We start from the raw sequence: 21,761 nt of genomic DNA on the forward strand, positions 1-21,761 counted from the left end.
AAATGTTTCCCATTCAGACAGCCGAAAGAGGGCGCTCTTTCTCAAAAAACACTGATCATCACATCCTGGAAAATTGTATTGATAATATTTATCGGCAGCTGTGCGGGAACTTATTTTCTGCTGCACGTTTCTAGCAAAGCTTTTTATCATTAGGAGAAGGGGAAGACCCGTGGGCAGATGGGAGGGATGATCGAGACCGTGACCCAATTCACCCTGCACACCAAACCGCGAGACCGCCCGTTGCTGACCATCAGAGGAGACAGGCTGAAATTTAATAATGAGGCTGCAACGAATGTTGTAACCCTGTCATTCCTTTTAAATAGTCATTTGTGTTCCTCAGTGAGTTCAAAACAGCACAGAGCGGCTCGGTGTGTGTATGAGAGAGAGGGGGAGAGAGGAAGGAAGAGGGTGGGTTTGTCAGGAAAGCGGAGGAGCTGAGAGGAGTTTTAGGTTTTGTAAGCATCTGGATATCTGGTTGGACTCGCGGAGGGAGAGGAGGAGGGTGTGGATGTGTAGAAAAGTAACTCCAAAAAGAGGAAAGTAAGATAAAATATTATTAAAACGGTCTAAAAGTAAAGGAGGGAGGGGAAAGAAGGAGGAGAATATTTCTGACGGGATAAGAGGATCCTTGGACTGAGCAGCAGGAATGTTACCGGTAAGTTTTCATTGATGAGATCAAACAGGATGTGCCTCGTGAGACTAACCGTTTCCGCCAGAATTTAAACGCCTATAATGCAGATAAGAAGTGCAGTAACTCTACAGTACAGCTGAAAGACATGTTTGAAGCTTATTCCGCGTTTCCTCGAAATCCGAAACAGATTTTCAAGTTATAAAAATTTACCTTCAAGAAATTATATAGTATCACCCATTAATGCATAGAAAAAAATTCACTTAACTTATTTAAAGTTGACAATACTGAATAAATAGGTTTGACACACAGATGTACACAACTATAAAATATGTTGAGTCAATAAAAGCTCAGTGCTGGAAAATGTAAAGACATCATCTCCAGCTAATGCTAAGCTGGGCTGAATGATAGTGATAATATTGAATAAGTTAAAATATAAACTTATATTCGATTGATTATTTTTCCCCTTTGATAATACCAGTTGGTGTTGTATTATGTATAATTGGAACACCAGATTAGATATCTTTACAACTAGGTATAACTTGCAAGGATTGTGCATTTGTGGAATGAGCAACACAGCTAAATGTGTGGGTAGTGGCCCCAATAAATGTGCCAAAAGACTGGTATTCACACTTGTTTTGAGATTCAAAGTGTGTGTCAGTCACAGTATAACTGGCACCTGATTGATACCCTAATTGATAGACATATCGGGATAAGATTCTGGAGCCAGCGGTGATCCCATATATACAGACTCTGGGACCTAACTCCATCCACCAAGATGCCAATGGTCTTCCCCACAGAGCCAAGATTATCACAGGCGACCTCCAGAATTTGGGAGTGGAGGGGACTGAATGAGCTGTGAGTTCAGACCTCAACCCATTTGTTCTGCTTAGGTGTGCTCTGCATGCTAGTGACCGACACAACCACACTGGTTGACCTTCAGCAACCCCTGGTTGAGGAATGGGATGCCATCCCACAGCAAAATGTGACCAGGCCGGTGTCCAGCATAAGTATGAGGTACAAAGTTCTTGTGATTGCCCATGGATCTTATACACACTACTGAGGTCCCTGACAATGTAAGATGAAGTGTAAAAATGGCTCAAATTTGATTTTTTTTCTCCTTATTACAAGGAGTGGGTAATCATCCAATCCACCAAGAAACTCAATTTTAGAGAATACCAAAGGGGTTTTGGCACTACCCTCACATCTAGCTGTACTGCTAATTTCACAGAAGTACAATTCCTTGTTAATCATACCTTACTTTAAATGGGACCACTCCACACCAATTGATAATATTAAAGGGATGAAATACAAATTTTCTTATTTATTGTACTAAGTTTGTATATTCCCTTAGGTTTTTGAGTATTAGAAATGAGTCAAGAATATCAGATCCCCCAGATTGCCTGAGTAGCATTACTAAAATTTGGTTTTGAGGTTTTATCTAAAACAAAAAACAAACAAAACAAAATCAATTTGATTTACTGTGAAAATTACACTTAAGGAAGCAAACTAAAGATATATACAAGATGAGCCTAATTCTGGTCAAAACATGCTAATTTAGTTGTGATTCCTGTCTTGAATCAGACATTCCTATGAAAAATAAAATCATATAATTGTATTACTAGAGCGTGCCGTCTTCAGTCAGGTCTCACAGTTCTTCCAAGACAACAACCTGTTTGATCCATATCAATCTGGCTATAGGCAAGGCCGCTCTACTGAAACTGAATCATAGTCACTGATTCCCTACGGCTTGCCAGATCCACTGGTCAGTCCTCAATCCTTATTCTGCTGGACCTGTCTGCTGCCTTTGACATGGTCAACCATCATATATTGTTCTCCACACTCTCGGAGCTGGGCATCTCAGGATCTGTCCTCTCGTGGTTTATGTCCTACCTCACAGGGAGATCACTCAAAGTATCTTGGCAAGGGGGAATGTCCAGATCACTTGGGCTGACAACAGGGGTGCCTCAGGGGTTGGTGCTTGGCCCTCTTCTCTTTTCCCTATACACCACCTCACTCGGTGCTGTCATTAGCTCTCATGGTTTCTCCTACCACTGCTATGCAGATGACACTCAGCTTTTTGTTTCTTTCCCACCTGACGACACAACCATCTCAATGCGAATATCAGCATGCCTTGCTGATATCTCCGCATGGATGAAGGATCGCAACCTTCAGCTAAATCTGTCCAAGACTGAGCTTATTGTCTTTCCAGCCAATCCTTCCTTACCGCCACAGATAAGCATTCAGCTTGACTCAATCACACTTGTGCCTACGTCTTTTACCAGGAATCTTGGTGTCATGGTAGACAACCAGCTGACCTTTAAGGACCATGTTGCCTCGGTTGCCCGGTCTTGCCGATTTGCTCTATACAACATCAGGAGGATCAGACCCTACCTGACTGAACACACGGCCCAGCTCCTGGTCCAGGCTCTGGTCATTTCGCGCATTAACTACTGCAACTCCTTACTGGCTGGCCTGCCTGCATGCTCAGTTAAACCTCTGCAGATGATCCAGAACGCAGCAGCATGTCTGGTCTTTAACCAGCCCAAAAGAGCTCATGTCACTCCGCTGCTAATTGCTCTTCACTGGCTTCCAGGCTTCAAATTAAAAGCTCTGCTTCTGGCTTACAAAACAATAACCCAAACGGCTCCTGTCTACCTCCACTCCTTAATCCAGAGCTACACTCTCTCTCGACAGTTACGCTCTGCCAGCAAAAAACGCCTAGTGCTCCCACCACAACGTGGCGCAAAATCAGTAGCTAGACTCTTCTCCTCTGTTGTCCCCCGGTGGTGGAACGATCTACCTAACTCCGTCCGATCCGCAGAGTCCTTCTCCACTTTTAAGAGAAAGCTAAAGACTCAGTTGTGTAAGGAGCATTTCCACACTAAGCTTAACTCTTCTACAGAATGAGTTAAAAAAGATTTGTCCAGCTCTTTGGCTCAACCAAGTACTGAAGAAGCTATGTGCACTTATTCCCAAGATGGTATTGTGTGATGAAATTATGCACTTATGCCCAAGTTGATATTGTTTGATGAAATCGTGGTATTTGTATTAAAACAAAATGACTTACAAAAACTACAAAAAAAAAACTACAAAAAATAAATAAATAAATAAATAATTATATGCACTGCCTCTAGCACTACATGACAGCACCTGGGTCCAACTGGACTCAAAGCAGTCTGACTATCACTTATATATGATGTCCCATCTTGTTTGAATTCATGCTTGTGTTGTTCTTACGCTCAAATGTAAGTCGCTTTGGATAAAAGCATCTGCTAAATTACTGTAGAATAGAATGTTAGCGCTAATACACAAGGTCATTACAAACATTTTGTTAAAAGTATGCTGAATGTTTGGTTGTACTGCTCTGGACAACTGTGCATTTGCGTACAGCTGTTTGGAAAATTTAAGTGCTCTGGTGCATGTGTGAAAATATCTTCTGTCATAGCTTGATTAGTATGTGTGGGTGTGTGTTTGTGTGGTTGATTTTGGATGTGGTGAGAACCTATAGTCTTACCAGTTGACATATTTGCACTGAGAAATGTGCAAACTTAATTTTAATTTCAAGCTAAAAGAAAATAAATATCTTATTTAAAGGTGCATTGACTTTTCTTGATTTTGGACCTTGAGTTTCTGTTAAGAGCCTATATGAGGGGTGAAGGATAAGATGCGCTAGATTTTATGCCAAAGCTAAAAACAAACCTTAGGTAGCTAGCTTACCCTTATTAACTGCCATATGCCAGACGTTTCAGACAGCATCCCTTTTACTGTTTAACAACTACATAAACGCTTGAATTATATACTGTATAGAAAAACATCATTTCCTCTTTCTCTTATGGGGAAACTTGATGCTACAGTGACTCTGTATCCCATTTACAAAGTGGTATGACCAAACACTATACATGCTATAAAAGGTATTGACATAATCTCATTAACCTCATAGCTAACACATTTCCTCCGAATTGTTTTCACATTTTTGATCATTTTTAAAACTACTTTTAGATTTGTATACATATTTGACCTACAACATTTGGGTAATGGCTAATATGAAGTAAGCAGCAGTCATGTATATGATATGCATAAGCATGAAAACAAACAAAAAAACTAATAGAAGTCTGTATTGTCTTCTGAAGTAATTGTTGCATCATCATTGGTACCAAAGCCTGGTCAGAAGGAGGAATAGTTTTAATTCTGAGTCCTAGTTGGGTTAAGGGCAACTATGTGAATTGGTTAGTTAATATTAGGGTTGTGGGTTTAGATTGGGTGTGTACAATGAATGGAAAATCAGTAGTGTTCTAATAGTTTGTAAATAAATATTTGAAATACATTGATCAAAACAATGCAAATGATGCAATGCCATGAACTACACCATCTCAGTTAATTTTATGTTTTAACTTGCTAAAAACTTTTTTTTATTTCTCTAACTGTGAGGGAAGCTCTGCAGGAAAGTAGTTTAAATTTTAACCCTAAAATCAATAATCAGTAGTATTCCCATTTCCCTGTTTACTCTCTCAATGGCTATTTCTCTTTAATGCTGTCTCTAACACACATACACACACACACACAGAAACTCAGAAAACACTATGCCTCTTTGTGACTGGGTTTGGTTGCTGTCAGCTCCAGACAAAACACTGAAGATATAGAGATGTGTTTACTGCATAGAGAGAGGGAGATAGAGGGGGAGACACAGAAGCACAGAAGGGACTGCTACCTTGATCTTTGACCTCATCCTGAATATCCATCCTGCTACTCTGGTTCAGGCTTTTTTTTTGTACTTTAATCCAAGCACTGAGGGTTTTAACTTTCTGTCCAGCCAATGTTCTGAGCTTTATAACTTTTAGTCATTGTGTTTGACCGTTTAATCATTCTGTTTCCTGGGGGAACATATTGACTCCTAAAGTATTTTTGTGTGGCTCCTCGCTCATAGTTTAATCCTAAAATTAAACTATAAAAGTAGCATGGGGTAGCTCAAGCGATTGTTGCAGCAAATGCCAAACGGAGCATGATATCATTTGGCAACTTCCTCTGCAATGCTGAGCAGCCAGCACATATTTTCCTGGGCAGATAGCTGGCCTGTACAGCTGTCAGTGCCTTCAATTCCAGTGAACATAGATAGCGTTAAGACTCCCATGTTTAAGACTTGCCAGAATTTACTTTGCAGGACTCAACATGGCAGCTGCCGGAAAGGCATTAGCTACTTCTCACTCGCTCCTGGAGGTTTTAGCTGCCCCTGTCGATAAAGAAAAACAACAAAAAAAAATTTTTTCTTAGGAAAAGAAAATGGTGTAATCCTTATAATACTAAATATGTTGAATATGTTATAGCAGGGTTCAAATCTGCAAATGTTTTTAGCCAGTTTAGAAACTTTCTGGCACATATACAGCTGAGTAGCCATTAGGGTAAGGGCTAATGACAAGCAAGCTGTAGTTATTTTCTGCAAGTCTTTATAATGCCGTCTTAAGTCATTAAAGCGCCTTCAAATGTATGTGTATGTGTGTGTGTGTGTGTATGTAGGAGATGACAGATTTTTCTGGCATCATGACTGGAAACAGTGATTTCACAGTGTAGCTGCAGAATAACATTTTTTTTTATAATTAGCATCATGTGCATGATTGAAAATATTGTTGTCAGTGTACAGGGATGTTTTAGAGCAGCAATGCTCTCGTCTTGTAAAAGATGTATGCAATTCCTATTTATTGAACAATAAATATGAATTAATGCTTAATTAATCCTTTAGCATGCTTAACATCACCACTTTTTATTGTGTTAACACGCTACTATTTGCAGTTAGCTCTAAGAACTATTTTAATTAATTTCCTCCCCATAACAACAGCAACAAAAAGATTAAATGTTAAACTTCAGTACAAGACAATTACAGTTGAGTATTGGTATAGATAAATAGCTAAATAAAGATTTGATTAAATGTTTTAGGCTAGCTAAAAATGTTGCAAATTTTAATTACTTCAATTAATTTAATTTCAATTCAGCTTTATTTATATAGCACCAATTTACAACAAATAATCTCACATAGTTCAATTCAATAAAATTCATTGTAGTCCAGTTATAATTTAAATGAACATGGTCGACATTAGTCTAATTTATAATATCTCTATTCATATAAACCAATTCATAAAAATAATTGTCTAGCTAAAGAAATGAATGGATTACACCAAATATTCTCTTCAATTACTGGCTTGTAGGGATAAACTTAGTTAAAAAAATGTTGCTGTGGCACTTTTTCTTTGGCTTTTGAGATTTATTAGAAAATATTTAAGAAAGTCCAAGAAAATGGCTTTTTACTGTCACAGTAGAAGAGTGTGCTTCTTCCCAAGTGTGACGGTTGTTTCCTTCCCACTGAGCTGGAAGTTCATGTTTTACTGGTCAAATGCAGTTTCTATAGCGATGTGCGTGTGTGTTTGGGTGAGCAAAGAGAGCTGGGGTGTCTACCAAGAAAATCACCCTTAGCTGTTGCTGTGGTCCACTGTGTGCACAACCATGATCACAAGCTCACCGCAGATGAACCAGTTTCATTTTGCTTTTCAGTTCTTTCTAATCATATTTTCTCTTTTTTTGTTCTCTGTTTAAAAAGAAACAGCGCAGTTGATGGCAGGTGTCTATGTAAGCATTAAAAGCAGGGTGGCTTCTTCTTTGTTCTTTTCGATGGTCACACATCAGCTATACTGTGCAACACTGTCCCCATGGTTGATCCCCCATGGTTTCCGGTGGTAGTACTCTGCTATGCATCCCTATGCTCCCTGAAAACAGACCAAAATACACATGTAAAGAGCACATAAGATGGATGAAGGGCTCTGTATTAGTCTTTAGCATAGAGCATCAGCATTTATCTTAATGGAAGCGTTAGCTTTTTTTTAGTCTTTATAAAAGAAACAATACTATTTGAAATTACTGAGAATTATTTGACCATTCTTTGAATGCCCCCACACTCATTGCTGGCGTTGTCATGTCACAATGTTGTTATTATTGCATTTAGTTAAGTGTTCAGTAGCAGCTGAAAACACATTGCGAGCATGGCTTTGGGCAGCAGAATAGCTCTTCATTTTTCTAGTTGACTACATAACAGTGTGATAGTTACATCAAACTGTTGTAAGAGCTGTCAGTGGGTCTGTGGTTGAGAGACAGCTTTTCAATACTAACCTGTAGTATTATTATACATTTTCTTCAGCCTGTGCTGATGGTTTTACTTATTGGGACTTCCTTCACCTTTCACAAAACTGATGGGACACATGATTTTATCCATCATCTTTGAGATGAGGGTCACTATTTCCCTTTTTATTTCTAACATCAAATTTACTTCATCTGGCTGCTTTACTATCTAGACGTTACACTGGAGCAAATTCTTTTGTAAACTCTTTTGAAAATCTGTTCCACATAAAACTTGTTAGCGTTTGTTGTCTTTGGGTTCTCATGTTTCTTATCTTTGTTTTCCATTAGCCTTGAATCTTACAGCACCACACACTTTGCACAAGAGTACAGCAAAAGTGAAGCGTTCTTCTGTTGTTTCTTCCTGGTGAACAGCTTGGTAAACTAATGCCACCTGTGGTGGTGGTAACACATTACCAGCAGGTGCTTGTTAAAACAAGACAGGACAATCAATATAATAGTCGCCTACATTATTTGATTCATTGCAATTAAAGGACTGTTTGAAAATACAAACCCATCCCTCATCTTAATGTGTTTTTAAAACATCACTATGACTCATTTATTTAGGCATTGGCCTCCTTATTAGAGCTTGTAAATCAATTTATTAGCTGGTTGTACTCCTTTAGCAAAAGGACAGATTGGATGAGCCATTTTCTAATTTTGGTTGATGCTCTGTTTTAAAAAAAGATGTCATCACGAGTGGTCTTTAAATGGCAGCAGTTTCCTCCACTTCCCTAATACCTGATTTATCCTTTTAGGATTCCTCATTAAAGGACGAGCAGACTTTGCTTTAAATTTGTATGATGTTTGGCTCATTTACCAGCTCGTCTTAACAAATCATCTTAAAATTTCTGAACCCTTTGAGCCCTGTGCTTATTTTTTAGGTCTCAATTAAATTGCATACCCATAATGAAATGAGTGTCTCTGCAACTACAAGGTCTATTTAAATTATTTTGGAGTCACAGTAAAGGGAACACTTGTAAAGGGATCTGTAAATATTGGTATATGTGTTACTGGTGAAGAAAACATAAAGATTGTGCTTGGTTTTTGCAGGCTTGCCAATAAACACTGCAAAAACCAAGCACTTTCATGGTAAAAACGAAGGCAGATGTAGCTTAAAACCTCTATCAAATCATAGTCAAAATGTGAACATTATTTCTGCAAAGTGAAGCAGAACAAAATTAGAGAGGTTTTAGTAGAGCCAGTTCTGGCAAGGTATTTAAAATGGCCATTTTGGCACAGTTTGGAACCATCTGTACTCAAAGCCCTCCATTTGAGGGACCACAGGTTTTAAAATGTTAGCCTTTAATGTCATTCAGAGCTCAGGTGTAGCCAAATTTAGCAAAAGCAGAAGTGGCTGTAGAAAATGTAACATACATATTCAAAACAGAGGAGAAAATTAAAATTAGGCTGAATTGGAGGAGCATTACTCTAACAGATGGCACAGGTTGTGAAACTATTTCATTTCTAAGAGGATTCCTTTCCAAGAACGGGTGGCTGAGTAGGTGCAAGCACACCTCCCAAATCCCAAAACATTACAAAGCAAAAGCAGCCCAAACAGCATCTAATTACATCGATTACATAACTCACATCCACACAAAAAAATGACACCATCCCTGCCCCATAATATTACATTTGGTTACACAACAGATGCAGCCATGCAGTAATAAACACAACCATCAACCATCTGTAAGCATAATTCTGAAATACAGTAACATTATGTTGTTTACTTATTGTTTCCTCTCAAACATTTCCCCAAATGCTCTGACATTTGGGGGAACATCAGTGTTTGTTTTTTTGCAGAGAAATGAAAGGACACAAGCAGCTGGCCGGCTTAGTGTAGCCTTAATGAAAAGTAAGGAAAAACTATTAACCTGTCAAATATAACTACATGAGTAATCACCTTTAAAATCCACCAATTCAAACAGATTGTAGGCCACACTGTCTTCCAACTGGATTGAGTTGTTGAAAAGTCAGCAGAAACTCTACAAAGTTGTCCTGTTTGGTTTATAATCTAAGTGATTAACATTGTTTTGGAGCTTATTATGGACATTTGTCCTTTGTGTGGGCAGCTGGTGGCAGCTGATGAGTATGGTGTTTGGATTTATGCCTCACTGAGACACACATTTAAACAAAAAGAAAACAAGACAACGTAAAAAATAATGGCCAAGCAGTTGAAAAACTTTATTTCGCTGTAAGCTTCTTCTTTTTTTTTTACTCTGACTTGTGTGCATGTTTGTCTGTATGTGAAACCCAGTGTGTGTTAGAGATTATCTCTATTGTGTGCCTGTTTTGTTTGCAGTTGGTGGAAGTGCAGTTCTGTCCCTCTGAGGAGCTTGGAAGAACATTTTGTTAGAAGAAAAACTCCACATACACGCTGATAATGAACATGGCAGTCACAAACATATCTATCATTTATAAGAAAACAGCTTCTTTTCTGATTAAAGCTGAATCACTGAAACATCTGAGTGACTCATGTTAGCAACAATGTCTTTACCAGTGCCGGACGCTGCTCGTGTCTTTAATTCCATTAAGGCTGAATATAACTATTTAATGAAGAAAAGTCTGTCCCACTTGCTGTACATGCAAGCAGAGGCAGCAGGATATAAGTCAGATCAACGTGGTGTTGAAGATTTATCATGTTGTGTTGGCACAAAAAAAGGTGAAGGGACTGTTAATGTGGCCACGCTGATGAATATATTTAATCAACAGCTACACAGTGAATATTAAAGCATTTCTCTTTTCTTCTGAAAATCCACTGATTTTCTGCTAGTGTCGATTGATGCAGTGGAAATAGAGGGTATCTGTGTGTATTTGAGCACATGCACCCAACATGTGACCTTGTGCCTGACAGAGAGAGGGGGGCACAGCTCCTCTGCCAATGTACTTTCTGTGTCCTCTCTGTGTACCAGTGCAGTCATGCTGCAGTGTGTAGCCTCTCTAATCTCTGCCCTGCAGCTTTACCCCTGCTGCTGCTGGACAGCTTCTCCCTGCTCCATGGTACTAACAATTCATATTTACATGATATCACTGCTGATACGTCTGCTGATTTCTTTGGTAATTAAAAAGTAGTTCTCTATTTTTTTTCTAATATTTGGACTTTTTTGTTGTTTTTGTGTAATTTTAAACATTTAAACATTTTCCTTTTTGTGCTTTTTCAAACATATTAAATGACACAAGTGCAATGAAAGAAGCAGAATCTTGTTTTTAACGCTGACCCTCAGTGACCTGCACGGCTCCAGCTCCACTGCAGTCAGGGCTAAAAAAAAAAAAAAATCCGGTTTGGGGTTGCTGGGACTTTTCGTGAGACATGTTCCATTGTTACATAGAGCAGGGAGTTAATTTTTTTATTGGTTTATTAACAGTTTGACGCCATCTTTTGAGCCTTAGTTGTTTTGTGTTTCTTGCTTCTTGTTTTTGTAGATCAGCTGATCTGACTACTAAGCTGCTGCATGAATTTCCTGTAAAAACATGAACATTTAACATTAAATTTAACTCATTATTACACATGATTGTGCAGTGGTAGATGTTGACATTTGGTGTGAGGAAAGAGGGATTTTTAAGTATTTTCTTCAAGCTTTTATTAGAAAATGGATTCCAAAACAGCCATTCAAACTTACAAACTGCACATAATAATGCTTTCAAAAATGTATTTTTTAAAAACAAGAAAAGTTAAAACACATTGGACATTTGTCCATGTACAAAGCACCAGAAAATCATTCAATTTCATTTAATTTCAAGTTTCTACACTTTCCTCTAGCAGGACAATAAAGTTAATCTTGAATAAAAACATCAAAATGTTTCAACAACTTTTTTTCCCCAGTCCAGCCAATTTGAAATAACTTTTTTGGCAATTTATATATTCCAACATTAGAAATGTGTTTGGCTTACTCATAAATGAAATAATGTGGAGTTTTTAAATCAAAACTCTAAAAGAAATGCCAGATAATTCTTCATAGGCTTGAGAGGAAACATGGAGGCTTACACTCATAACCTGAAGCTAATAAGTAAAATCCTCTCAGCCAATTTTTATTGCTACACTTCTAATTTAGCCATCCTAGCAAACAGACACTTTATCTCACACTGACTGAAAGCCGACTCCCTCCCTTTTCTCCTCCCTCACTGACACACTCTTATATCTGTGTTCCTTGTCCTGGCAAACACACACACTTTGCAAACACTCTCACCACTTTCTCCTGATGACACCACTAATGATCTTTTAGCCTCTCATTCAACCACACAGATGTGTACATTCACACGTACACATACCGCAGTGTGTGCTTCTGGTCCTTGGTTTTCCAATGAGGCGTTTTTTTGGGCCGGCGTTGGAGCGACTGGTGGGTCTGTCTAAAAACCTCAAACTGAGTAACTGCAGGAAACCAAAGAAGAAGCTCAAAACCAGGAAAGTCAAACCATGGGTGAGTGAGAGACAGAAAAGCTTTTCTTTACTGGGAAACTTCAGTAATCCATTATTAAAGTCCATCAAAGGAACATCTGTTTTTCCTGTTTTTTTGCTTTTTTTTATATTGGTGAGGATGAAGTTCTGTCGTGTTGAAACACTTTTATGCTACAACTAATCAAATTAACATTTGGATGCAAGAAATGATCAGAAAACCAAGATTTTAGAAGTTTACTATGTTCATTCATGATCCCACCACCTGAGTTAACAGTAAAATGAGCACTGATGTATTTTGTAGTGCAGCATGGTTAACTGTCACTCTAGCCTGTTCACACACCCACTTTTTCTATCTCTGACTATCTCTTTTTTCCCTTTCTAATGCTTAAAATAGCCAGAGTCACTTCATTCAGCAACAGGAGCTTTCAGGAAAAGCAACAGTGTGTTTGTGTGTTTGTCAGTTCATCTAACTGATAGAAACAAGTCATCCACATGAGAATTCATTAATAAACAAATAAATACTGCATATTGACAACTTTTTGAGCTAATTGAGCTACCACTGAATACTAAAATAATAAAATAATTACTGTAGAGAGCTGTTCATTTATGGTTCAATTGGTTTGAAAAAATTTAGATCGGTCATCAAGATATATTCTAATTTATTTGAGCAACTATTTGAGTTTAGTTTCACAACTGTGGCCTGCTTTTGACCTATATACTGATGGCTAACTATAGAGGTTCTGCTGTGTGGCAGCTATATTAGAAGTCCAAAGACAGTGTAAATGGCAGATTAGGTTTCTAGATACAAATATGACCCTGTTGTTTTTTTATGTTTTTTTCCCCATAATAATAATTTTGCAAATGGCAAATCTTAACTGAGCATAAATGTATGTTTACATGTTCTGTGGTTCTGATAACAAAAATGACTTTTATGGGCAGGTTCGTTTCTGCTTTTGTAGTTGATAAAGTTCTGTTGTCAGACTACAATAAAGATAAAATTCAGGAATTATCAAGATTCACAGGCTGTATTTTAGCCATAAACTAGCAGCATGGTGTAAAAAGTGAAGAACAAAAAGCAGATTCAGATGTTTTATTAATCCAAAAGGGTAATTAACTTCTGCAACCTAACCCCTTCCATATAGATAGTAATAAAAAACAATCCAACACCACCAAAAAGCAGCTTGCTAAGAAAGAAAAGTAAGAAAGTAAACAAATTAATAGGATGTCAGATATACAACATACAATATACAACCCCATTCCAAAAATGTTGGGACACTGTAAAATCTAACTAAAAACAAAATGTAAACAACATATCAGAGTTTGAAACTGAGACATTTTGTCAATACATTGAAAATATTAGCTCATTTTGAATTTGATGACCCAAACATATCTTAAAACGAGTTGACACAACGATGATGTTTAACATTGTGTAGCATATCCCTCTTCTTTTAACAACTGTGAACGTCTGGAAAGTGAGGAGACCAGTTGCTGTAGGAGAGGAATGCTTTCCCATTCTGGTCTAATGCAGGATTCTAGCAGCTCAACAGTCCTGGACCTTTGTAGGCAGATTTTTCCTTTTTATTGGTGAAAGATCTGGACTGCAGGCAGGCCAGTTCAGCACCCGGACTCTTCTCCTGAGAAGCCATGCTGATGTGATACAGTATACGGTTTGTCTTGTCTTGTAGGTTTATGCATTGTCTTTCTGAAATCTCCAATACCTTCCTAAAAGAGATGTCTGGATGGGACCAGATGTTGCTCAAAGTCCAACTTTTGTTGGTCCCAACTCTTTTGAATTGGAGTTGCACTTTCAGAGCATGCAGTAGCCCAATGAAGGAAACAACAGACTTTGTAAGCCATTAGAGACCATACTTAGGATCTTATTTAGATTTCACCTTGTGAGTCTCATGTGTAGCAGAATACAATGTGTACTATAAATTAAACATTTCTTATGATTTTAGACAGTCTGCACATTAAGAATGTGAGTGCTTTAGTGCAAATGAGTAGTATGCAATGTGATGTACGAAACCAGAACAGAGCTAAAGAAAAGAAAACTTTCTATTGTTTGTGTCAACGTGGTTTTGCACAGGACTGTTTTCATTGGCAGTCAGTTGTTTGGTGTCCTGCACATGCATCTTTTTCAGATATCTAACTGCTCCTTCTTGTGATTTACCTGCAGTCTGAAACATAAACAGCTGCTTTTGTACTTAACTTGGATGATGCTTCTTTATACAAACTCAGCCATCAAAAAATTAGTTTTTAACTAATGCTGATGGATAAAAAATTTTATCTTCTCAGACGTCTTCAGTGTAACAGTGTGTCTGACCACATGAAACATTACAGCCCCGATTACCTGACTTAATAGTGATTTGTGGAGTAGTAAAAACTCCTACTGTGTTTACAGGATTTTGGGATTTTCATGTATGGATATGTTTGTAAATGCCTGTTTGAGCGTGTGTCTAATCCAAGCTTTGGAGAATGTGTCCCTGGTCAGTCTGACTGCATTCAACCAGAGATTACTTCATATGATCTGGGACAGGTGTGCTGGATTCTGCGTATTATTGTGCTTTAAATATTCCACCACTGTGTGTTCATGGGTGCACATCCTGGAACATGTGGACACTGTGTTTCTGTGTGTGTGTGTGAGATTAAAAGTGTATCTGTATCTATATGTGCTTCGGTGTGTCTGTGCTCTCCTATCCCAGATTACCCTAAATTTATCTTTCAATTGCTGACATTCTGTAATGACATCACCACTGACATTGGCAGTGACATCGCTGGAGGTAACACATGATGTCCTTTTCTGATTGCTATTTTAATCTTTTGGCTGCAGAATTGAGAGGATCTGATGGCAAAATCAGATGGAGTTATTACTATCCAGCTCAAGCTAAAACATTAGGCTAAATTTAACTTTTCCCAAATATGCCAGTGGAATTAAATCTGGTTGTTAAATCTTTACATTAATAAAAATATGTCTAACAAACAAACTACTTGAGGACTTGGTTTGATATTATCATTATACACATGCCAAGTACTTTATTAGGTACATCTTGAACCCTCTTTTGCCTTCAGAACAACCTTAATTCTTCATGACATAGATTTAAAAAGGTGCTGGAAATATTCCTCATAGATTTTCTCCATATTGACATGACAGCATCACACAGTTGCTGCAGATTTGTTGGCTGCACATCCATGATGAGAATCTCCCGTTCTACCACATCCCATAGGTGCTCTATTGAACTGAGGTCTGGTGACTGTGGAGGCCATTGGAGTCCAGTGAACTCATTGTCATGTTTAAGAAAGCAGTTTGAGATGATTTGAGCTTTGAGACATTGTCAGAAGATGGATACTTCCAACTATTCAATTGGAAACAATTCTTCATTTTTAGTTTTTTGTGTCCCATTTTCTTTCCTATTTCAATAACTACAGTTACCTAATTGTTTCTATGACTACAGGTGATCCTGACAGTTTACCTGAATGATACCCAGCAGATGCTAACTGAGGTCCCAGTTACTCCGGCGACCAGAGTGGTTGACGTGGTTGAATATTGCAAAGAGGCCGGCGAAGGGGAGTGCCACCTGGCTGAAGTATGGAATGGACATGGTAAGTGTTCACGGATCAAATCCACGATGAATGAAAATATTAGAAGAAGCTGCTTATTGATTACAAGTCAGCAAGTTGTGCAGTAAATGCAACATTTTTACACAATGAATATATGCTGAATGTAATTGCCTGCAGTTGCTTGTTTACACATTTAGCAGACTCTCCATGTCAACTATGGCAGTGGTTCCCAACCTGGGCTCTGGGTCCCCCCAAGGGATCCCCCAAAGACCACAGGGGGTCCCCAAGGCTTTGAACATTCAAATACATTGTGATTATTGTCCACACATCATCCATATTTTAAGAAAAAAGTAAAGTTGTTCATTTAACTTTGGCTTTATTGAAGGACAGGATTCAGCCAGAATTGATCATTTATGGTGAGAATCTCACTTTTGAAAATATAAAACCAAGGATGCTAACAGCACGGGGTGGGGCAGGAGGTCCATGACTTTTTAGTATTTGCATGAAGGAAGTTTCCAAAGAAAATGGGTTGAACTATGGTATGGTTACTGTGGGAAGTATCCGACCTTTTAGCTGCTAAATCTGTAGAAGATGGATTCAACCAGCGGATTTTAAAACTGAAACAAATGAGAAAGCCATGAATCGCAATATGACCCGAATCAGGCGTCTCCAACTCCAATCCTTAAGAGCTACAGACCTGCAGGTTTCCCTGTAACAACACACCTGACTCAAATTAATGGGTTATCAACAGACTGGTGCAGAACTTGACAACAAGCTGCTGGGGAGAACCATTTGAGTCAAGTATGCTGCAGCAAGGAAACATTTACGATCTGCAGGGCAGTAGTGCTCAAGGACTGAATTTGGAGATTCCTGGGCTTGATTGTGGCTTAGGGAACCTGAAAGGTAGGTAAGTTTGGGGGTCTGACTGGCTTCATTGACATGCCTGGGAGTCTTTGGGAATCATATAAAAAATATAACTTACATATAAACAATCACATATAAACTTAAGTTGCATGTTATGGTTGGTTTAGGACAAGGTAACACATTTTCCACTGACTTTGAGAAAGAGAACATGCGCTGAGCTTCAGAGCTTGGAAACATTTTTTCTCTATTACATTGTTTTTAGCTTTTTTGTTTTCTTTATAGAGCCAATGTGAGGTTTTCTTAGATTTTTTTACTGATGTTATATATACATATATTCTCATTTCTGTTAAATCTTATCAAGTCATTCCAACAATAAATGGATTTCCTTTCCTTTCATTTTCCATCCAGTCACACCTCATATGCCTGGAAATCTATAAAAAGTTTATGAGCAGCAGGGTGGGATCTGGTATGAGATAAAAAAAGAGCAGCAGCTCATTTGGACGCCTGCGTTAGAGACAGGAGACAGCTTTTCCTCCTGCGATGTGCCTGTTTCTGCAGCATAAATGTAGTTTTGTACTTAAATGCGTGTAGAAACACAGAGAGCAGCATCCTCTGTGGGTTAATGGGACAGACTGGTCAATGCAGGCACAAGTAAGAAGCAATTAAATAAGTTAGACATTTACTGTAAGTTGGTCTACATAGCCATTAGATCTTTTGGACATCATTACAGGTGATAATTCCAAGTAAGATTATTGTTGTTTTTCTGGGTTTCCTAGAGTGATTTGACCTATATGTCCACATGCACATGCATCATTCGCCCGAGTCCATTACTCGCATAATAATACAGACAGCCTGTCTTTTGAGGATTAGACTGTGTACATGATTATAATCTGGTATTATATGACAGGATAATCGCAGTGTGAACTGGCCTAGATCACTTGCTTTAAAGCTAATTATAAATAGAGTCAGACCTATGGTGCGTCTACAGCTTGTGAAATCAATACAGTGCTGAGTGCTTTCTGTGTATCTTGTGACACTATGAGCTTGAACAGACCAGAGTGACCATTTCCATTAAAGCATGGCCCACATTTCTACAATCATAGCTGTCCAAGCAGTGATCTACTAACACCACAGAGTGTATGTGTAGCCCTGTGGTGTGAGTGAGCGGTCAGACGTGCTAAAAATGGCTCTAAAGCTTTATTGTGTCTCAGAGGTCAACAGTGTAAAGCAGCACATAATAAATGGTGGTTTATATTGTGTGTCAAAGTGCTGCGGTGTGATGAGAGGCCATGACTCAAGGGCATAAGTGGTTTTGTGGTTAGTGATTGTGTGTGGCTTGATGCGCTAACACACATGTGTGTGCATTCAGCTTTGATTGGCTGATGCATTTTTACGGTGATGTTGCTTCTGAATGCTGAGCTTTCTGTAGCTTTAGTTCTGCTCCGGTCGTATGCCGTACATGTGTTTAAAATGCAGACTGTTTCTTTCGGTTACACAGCTAGTCAGTCCTGTACATGTGCAATGTGAAAACCTGAAGCATGCTTTACACATGGATGGGAAATCATTGAGTCTCTTTTTATGACACTAAAAATTAATTAATTGTGTGTAAGCAGATAGTTTTAATAACAGGATCTGATGTGTTTATTTGCATTGCAGAAATGTCGTCATTGAGAGACCATAGTTCACTTTTTTCAGTCCATTATTACGAGTTCCTTCTTTACTTATATACGTAGTGATGGGAGACTTAAACTTCATGTTATTTTCAAAACATCCGGTCTTGTTTTGTCGAACATGGCGACACCCACGGTCTTGCTGTTAGCTGTCCTAATGTGGGAACTAATAGGCCTGGAAAATAGGCTACACACTACTGCTGTCCTTTATTTATTTATATCTGCTCACTTTTTGTCATCACTTTTGTTTTCTATTATTTTTTTATTTTATTTATTTTGCAAAGCTTAGATGTAAAACAGCGCTCACTACATAAGCCTACATCTGATAGGGGTGCACAAGTGCATCGGAAGCATGCAGCTTGTAAATCTGGAAAGACACCATCTGCACTCAAAGACACATTCAGGTTTTAAAGCAACATCTGCTCTCAGCCAGACAACTTTTTTTTTTTTTTTTTTTACAGAAGATGTTGCATATTTCAGCAGAACAATCCTAAACCTTATACTGCATCTGTTACAGTAGCATGGCTTTGTACTGGACGAGTCCAGGTTATAGACTGGCCTGGCTGTAGTCCAGACCTTTCACCAGCTCAAAACATTTGGAGCATCATGAAGCACAAAAAATGACAAAGAAGATTTAAGACTGTTGAGCAGCTAGTATCCCTTATCAGACAAGAATGAGACAATATTCCTTTCCCAAAGAGCGCTGTTAATAGAAGAAGCTTTGCTACTTAATGATGGAGAAGTACTGCTGACATCAAATTTAAGATGACGTAATATTTTTTATTAATAAATAAAGTGAAACGTCTCACTTTCAACATTTAATATGCTTTCTGTTTATATTTTAAATACAATGTTCGCTTATGGATTTGCAGATGGTTTCACTTTGTTTTTTTTGACATTTTACTTTTATTATAAGACATCAAACCAAATAATTTTAAAGTGCTGACAGATTGTGCATTTAGAGCCAGCAGAGAGAAGCAGGAAAACATTGTGAGGAGAAAATGTGCTGTTTAATGAAGTGTTATGTGATGTGCATAATGAACTAATATATGAATCATCCTCTTTTGCCCTCTTATTACCACACCACATTAATGTGACATTCATTATTCAACAATTAGTGGATCTTTTTCAAACATGTTCTCACCATCTTTTTTTTTAAAATTTTTTCCAGAGCGTGCTCTCCCCCAGGAGCTGTTATTGTTGGATCTCCTTCAGCAGTGGGGAGCCAGGAGGCCGGAGGTCAGCTTCTACCTCAGACACTGCCCCCCCTGGCCTCCAGGTACAGCAGAGACAAACATATACCTGGTGACTATTTAAAGCTTGCCTCGAAAGTAGAAAAGTAAAAGTGACTATTCAAATATCCAAGAACACACAACCCAGTCTCAGTGGTGTGTAGAGGTTTAAAAGTTAGGCCAGTGACTCGGTCAGTAATTAGCCAGATAAGATGATTAGAGTTATATAACTGATTGGGGGCAGCACTGAGGGGACAAGGACAGATAATATTGAAAAAAAAAGCTGTTTAAATAACTCAGTGCTGCAGGGAATACCTCTGTGACACTGACCATGATAAAAGACAAAGAAAAAAAAGCAATGAATGAATGATTGTGTAATATTTGTGCCTGTTAGTTCCAAATCTCTGATGCTCTAACGCCTCCTTTGCTCTATAAAGGGGTGGGACAACCTCACCACCTGCTGGTGTGCTCCCTTTTTATGCTTCAGTCATTAAAAACATAATTATCGTTCATTAGAATCTCATTATCATCGTATGCTGGTGAACTGTGAAGTGTTCTCTGAGTAATGAATTAATCATAACAGGCATTTTTTTTATCTTGACTGAGTCATACATCATTTAAGTTTCTCTGTTCTCTGATTGCTTCTTGGGTTTTTAAGCCTTTATTGGTATTATAGTTATGCGACAGCTATCAAACGTTCGGCTGACGGTAAACAGATTTTCCACCCAGTCACAATTTATTTGCTTGGAAATTTATAATATTGTCTCCAAGCAGCAGGGCCAAATCTGAAATAAGATGAAAAAGAGCAGCAGCTCATTTGGTCGCTGTAGCTGAGAGGAGACTGCTTCTTCCTTCTTTTCCCCTGGGTCCCAGTTGCTTCTGCAGTACAGATGTGCTTTTGATCTGTCAGAACATGCAATATCACAAAAAGCAGCAGCATCATCTGTGCTTTTAAGGGACGAGCGGGTTAATGTAGCCCCCTGCAGCTGCAAACTATCCCTGCTCTTTTGCTGCCAACATGTGTTTGGCTTCTTATCTAATGTCATAGAATAGCTTTTCAACTGCTCTCCATGGACCAGAGCTTCATATTACTCTAATGTATTACCTCCTCCCTGGCTAATTTAGCATTGTGTGCTCTCTGTGGCTTATTAAAGGTGCCTGTGCCTCCCACACAGGGCATCACCTTTCGCTCAGAGACTAAATCTGCATCGTTCTATTTCATCCCTGCATTTTGAGTCCTTTAGTGGAGAGCACACGGTCCTCACTGGGATGGATCAAAGGTAATTAGCTGCTCCACAACCAAATCAATTGATCATGCATGTCGCCCTGATTTATTTCTGGTGTTCAAACTCTTGTTTGGACTCTGAATGCCACTGCAGCACTGTACTGTAAAGACAAAAAAGAAAAACAGTTTTAACTACTTTGTGTGGATTTACTGACCGAAGGTGAAACTTCAGTCAGTAAAAGAACTACAGGAGATTAAGGGGAGATTGAACCTGTCTGGTCTGGGTAGATTTAAAGCGAATTATGCTATTTATAGATTACAAAAGGCATAAGTAATACGAGGAAGATGTTTGTTATTCAGCCATTTAATGTATCGTATTGAAACGTGCAATAATCCATGCAACCATGTATTATTATGCATCCAGCATCCTTTAATCTTTTATTTTAGTGTTGTTGTGACAAGAATGTAGCTGGATTGGGTTGGCTGTCATCTCCCATCTCAGCCATTTGGGGTGAGCAGTGCCCACATGAAACCGGTGTTGTGTGTGGTCATCTCTGCTCCATCCACAAGCGGAAAGAAGCTAAAAACTCGTTCCTGACGTACTGCGCTTGTTCCACAGAGTTTCTATGCAAAGTGTTATCTTTCCTGCATTTATTGTTGAATTTAGCACATAAAATGTTTTATGTGATTAATCACAATAAAACAAAATTTGCTGCCCAGCACGTAAACAAACACAAACATTATGAAATGGGGAAAAAATAGAAAAGAAAGACTTTTGAAGTATTTTTTTAAGACAAGTTCTTGTGCTATTTTGTGTGTAGGTGAGTGTGTTAATCACATATCTGCCAGGTCACACAGTTCAACTCATCTAGATCCATTCTCAGAGTCACATTTGTCTTCATTTATATGCAGGAAGTCAGCAAGCACCAGAGCAAAGCTCAACCACAGAGGCAGCAGAGAGTGCCAATGACAAGGTAGGTGGACACACAGACGCACAGCATTGCTTGTCTGGGTGACGATGCAGGAC

General features: G+C 38.5%; 1 protein-coding gene across 5 annotated transcripts in view; it reads left to right on the forward strand.

Annotated features, from left to right (window-relative positions):
• Nucleotides 1-256: 256 nt before the first annotated feature.
• The window catches only part of LOC121631349 (apoptosis-stimulating of p53 protein 1-like), a 55,206-nt gene continuing 33,701 nt past the window's right edge, over nucleotides 257-21,761 (forward strand). For 2 of the 5 annotated variants that reach the window (XM_041972204.1, XM_041972205.1), the window contains exons 1-4: nucleotides 11,790-12,207; nucleotides 15,638-15,785; nucleotides 19,449-19,556; nucleotides 21,647-21,708. In XM_041972204.1, the coding sequence (XP_041828138.1) occupies nucleotides 12,091-12,207; nucleotides 15,638-15,785; nucleotides 19,449-19,556; nucleotides 21,647-21,708 (435 nt within the window). In that variant the 5' untranslated portion in view covers nucleotides 11,790-12,090. Of the gene's footprint in view, nucleotides 656-11,787; nucleotides 12,208-15,637; nucleotides 15,786-19,448; nucleotides 19,557-21,646; nucleotides 21,709-21,761 lie in introns of those variants that run through there. The other 3 variants (XM_041972203.1, XM_041972201.1, XM_041972202.1) reach the window with 3 other exon arrangements.

Source organism: Melanotaenia boesemani, chromosome 20 (genome assembly GCF_017639745.1).
Source record: "Melanotaenia boesemani isolate fMelBoe1 chromosome 20, fMelBoe1.pri, whole genome shotgun sequence".
NCBI classification, from domain to species: Eukaryota; Metazoa; Chordata; class Actinopteri; order Atheriniformes; family Melanotaeniidae; genus Melanotaenia; species Melanotaenia boesemani.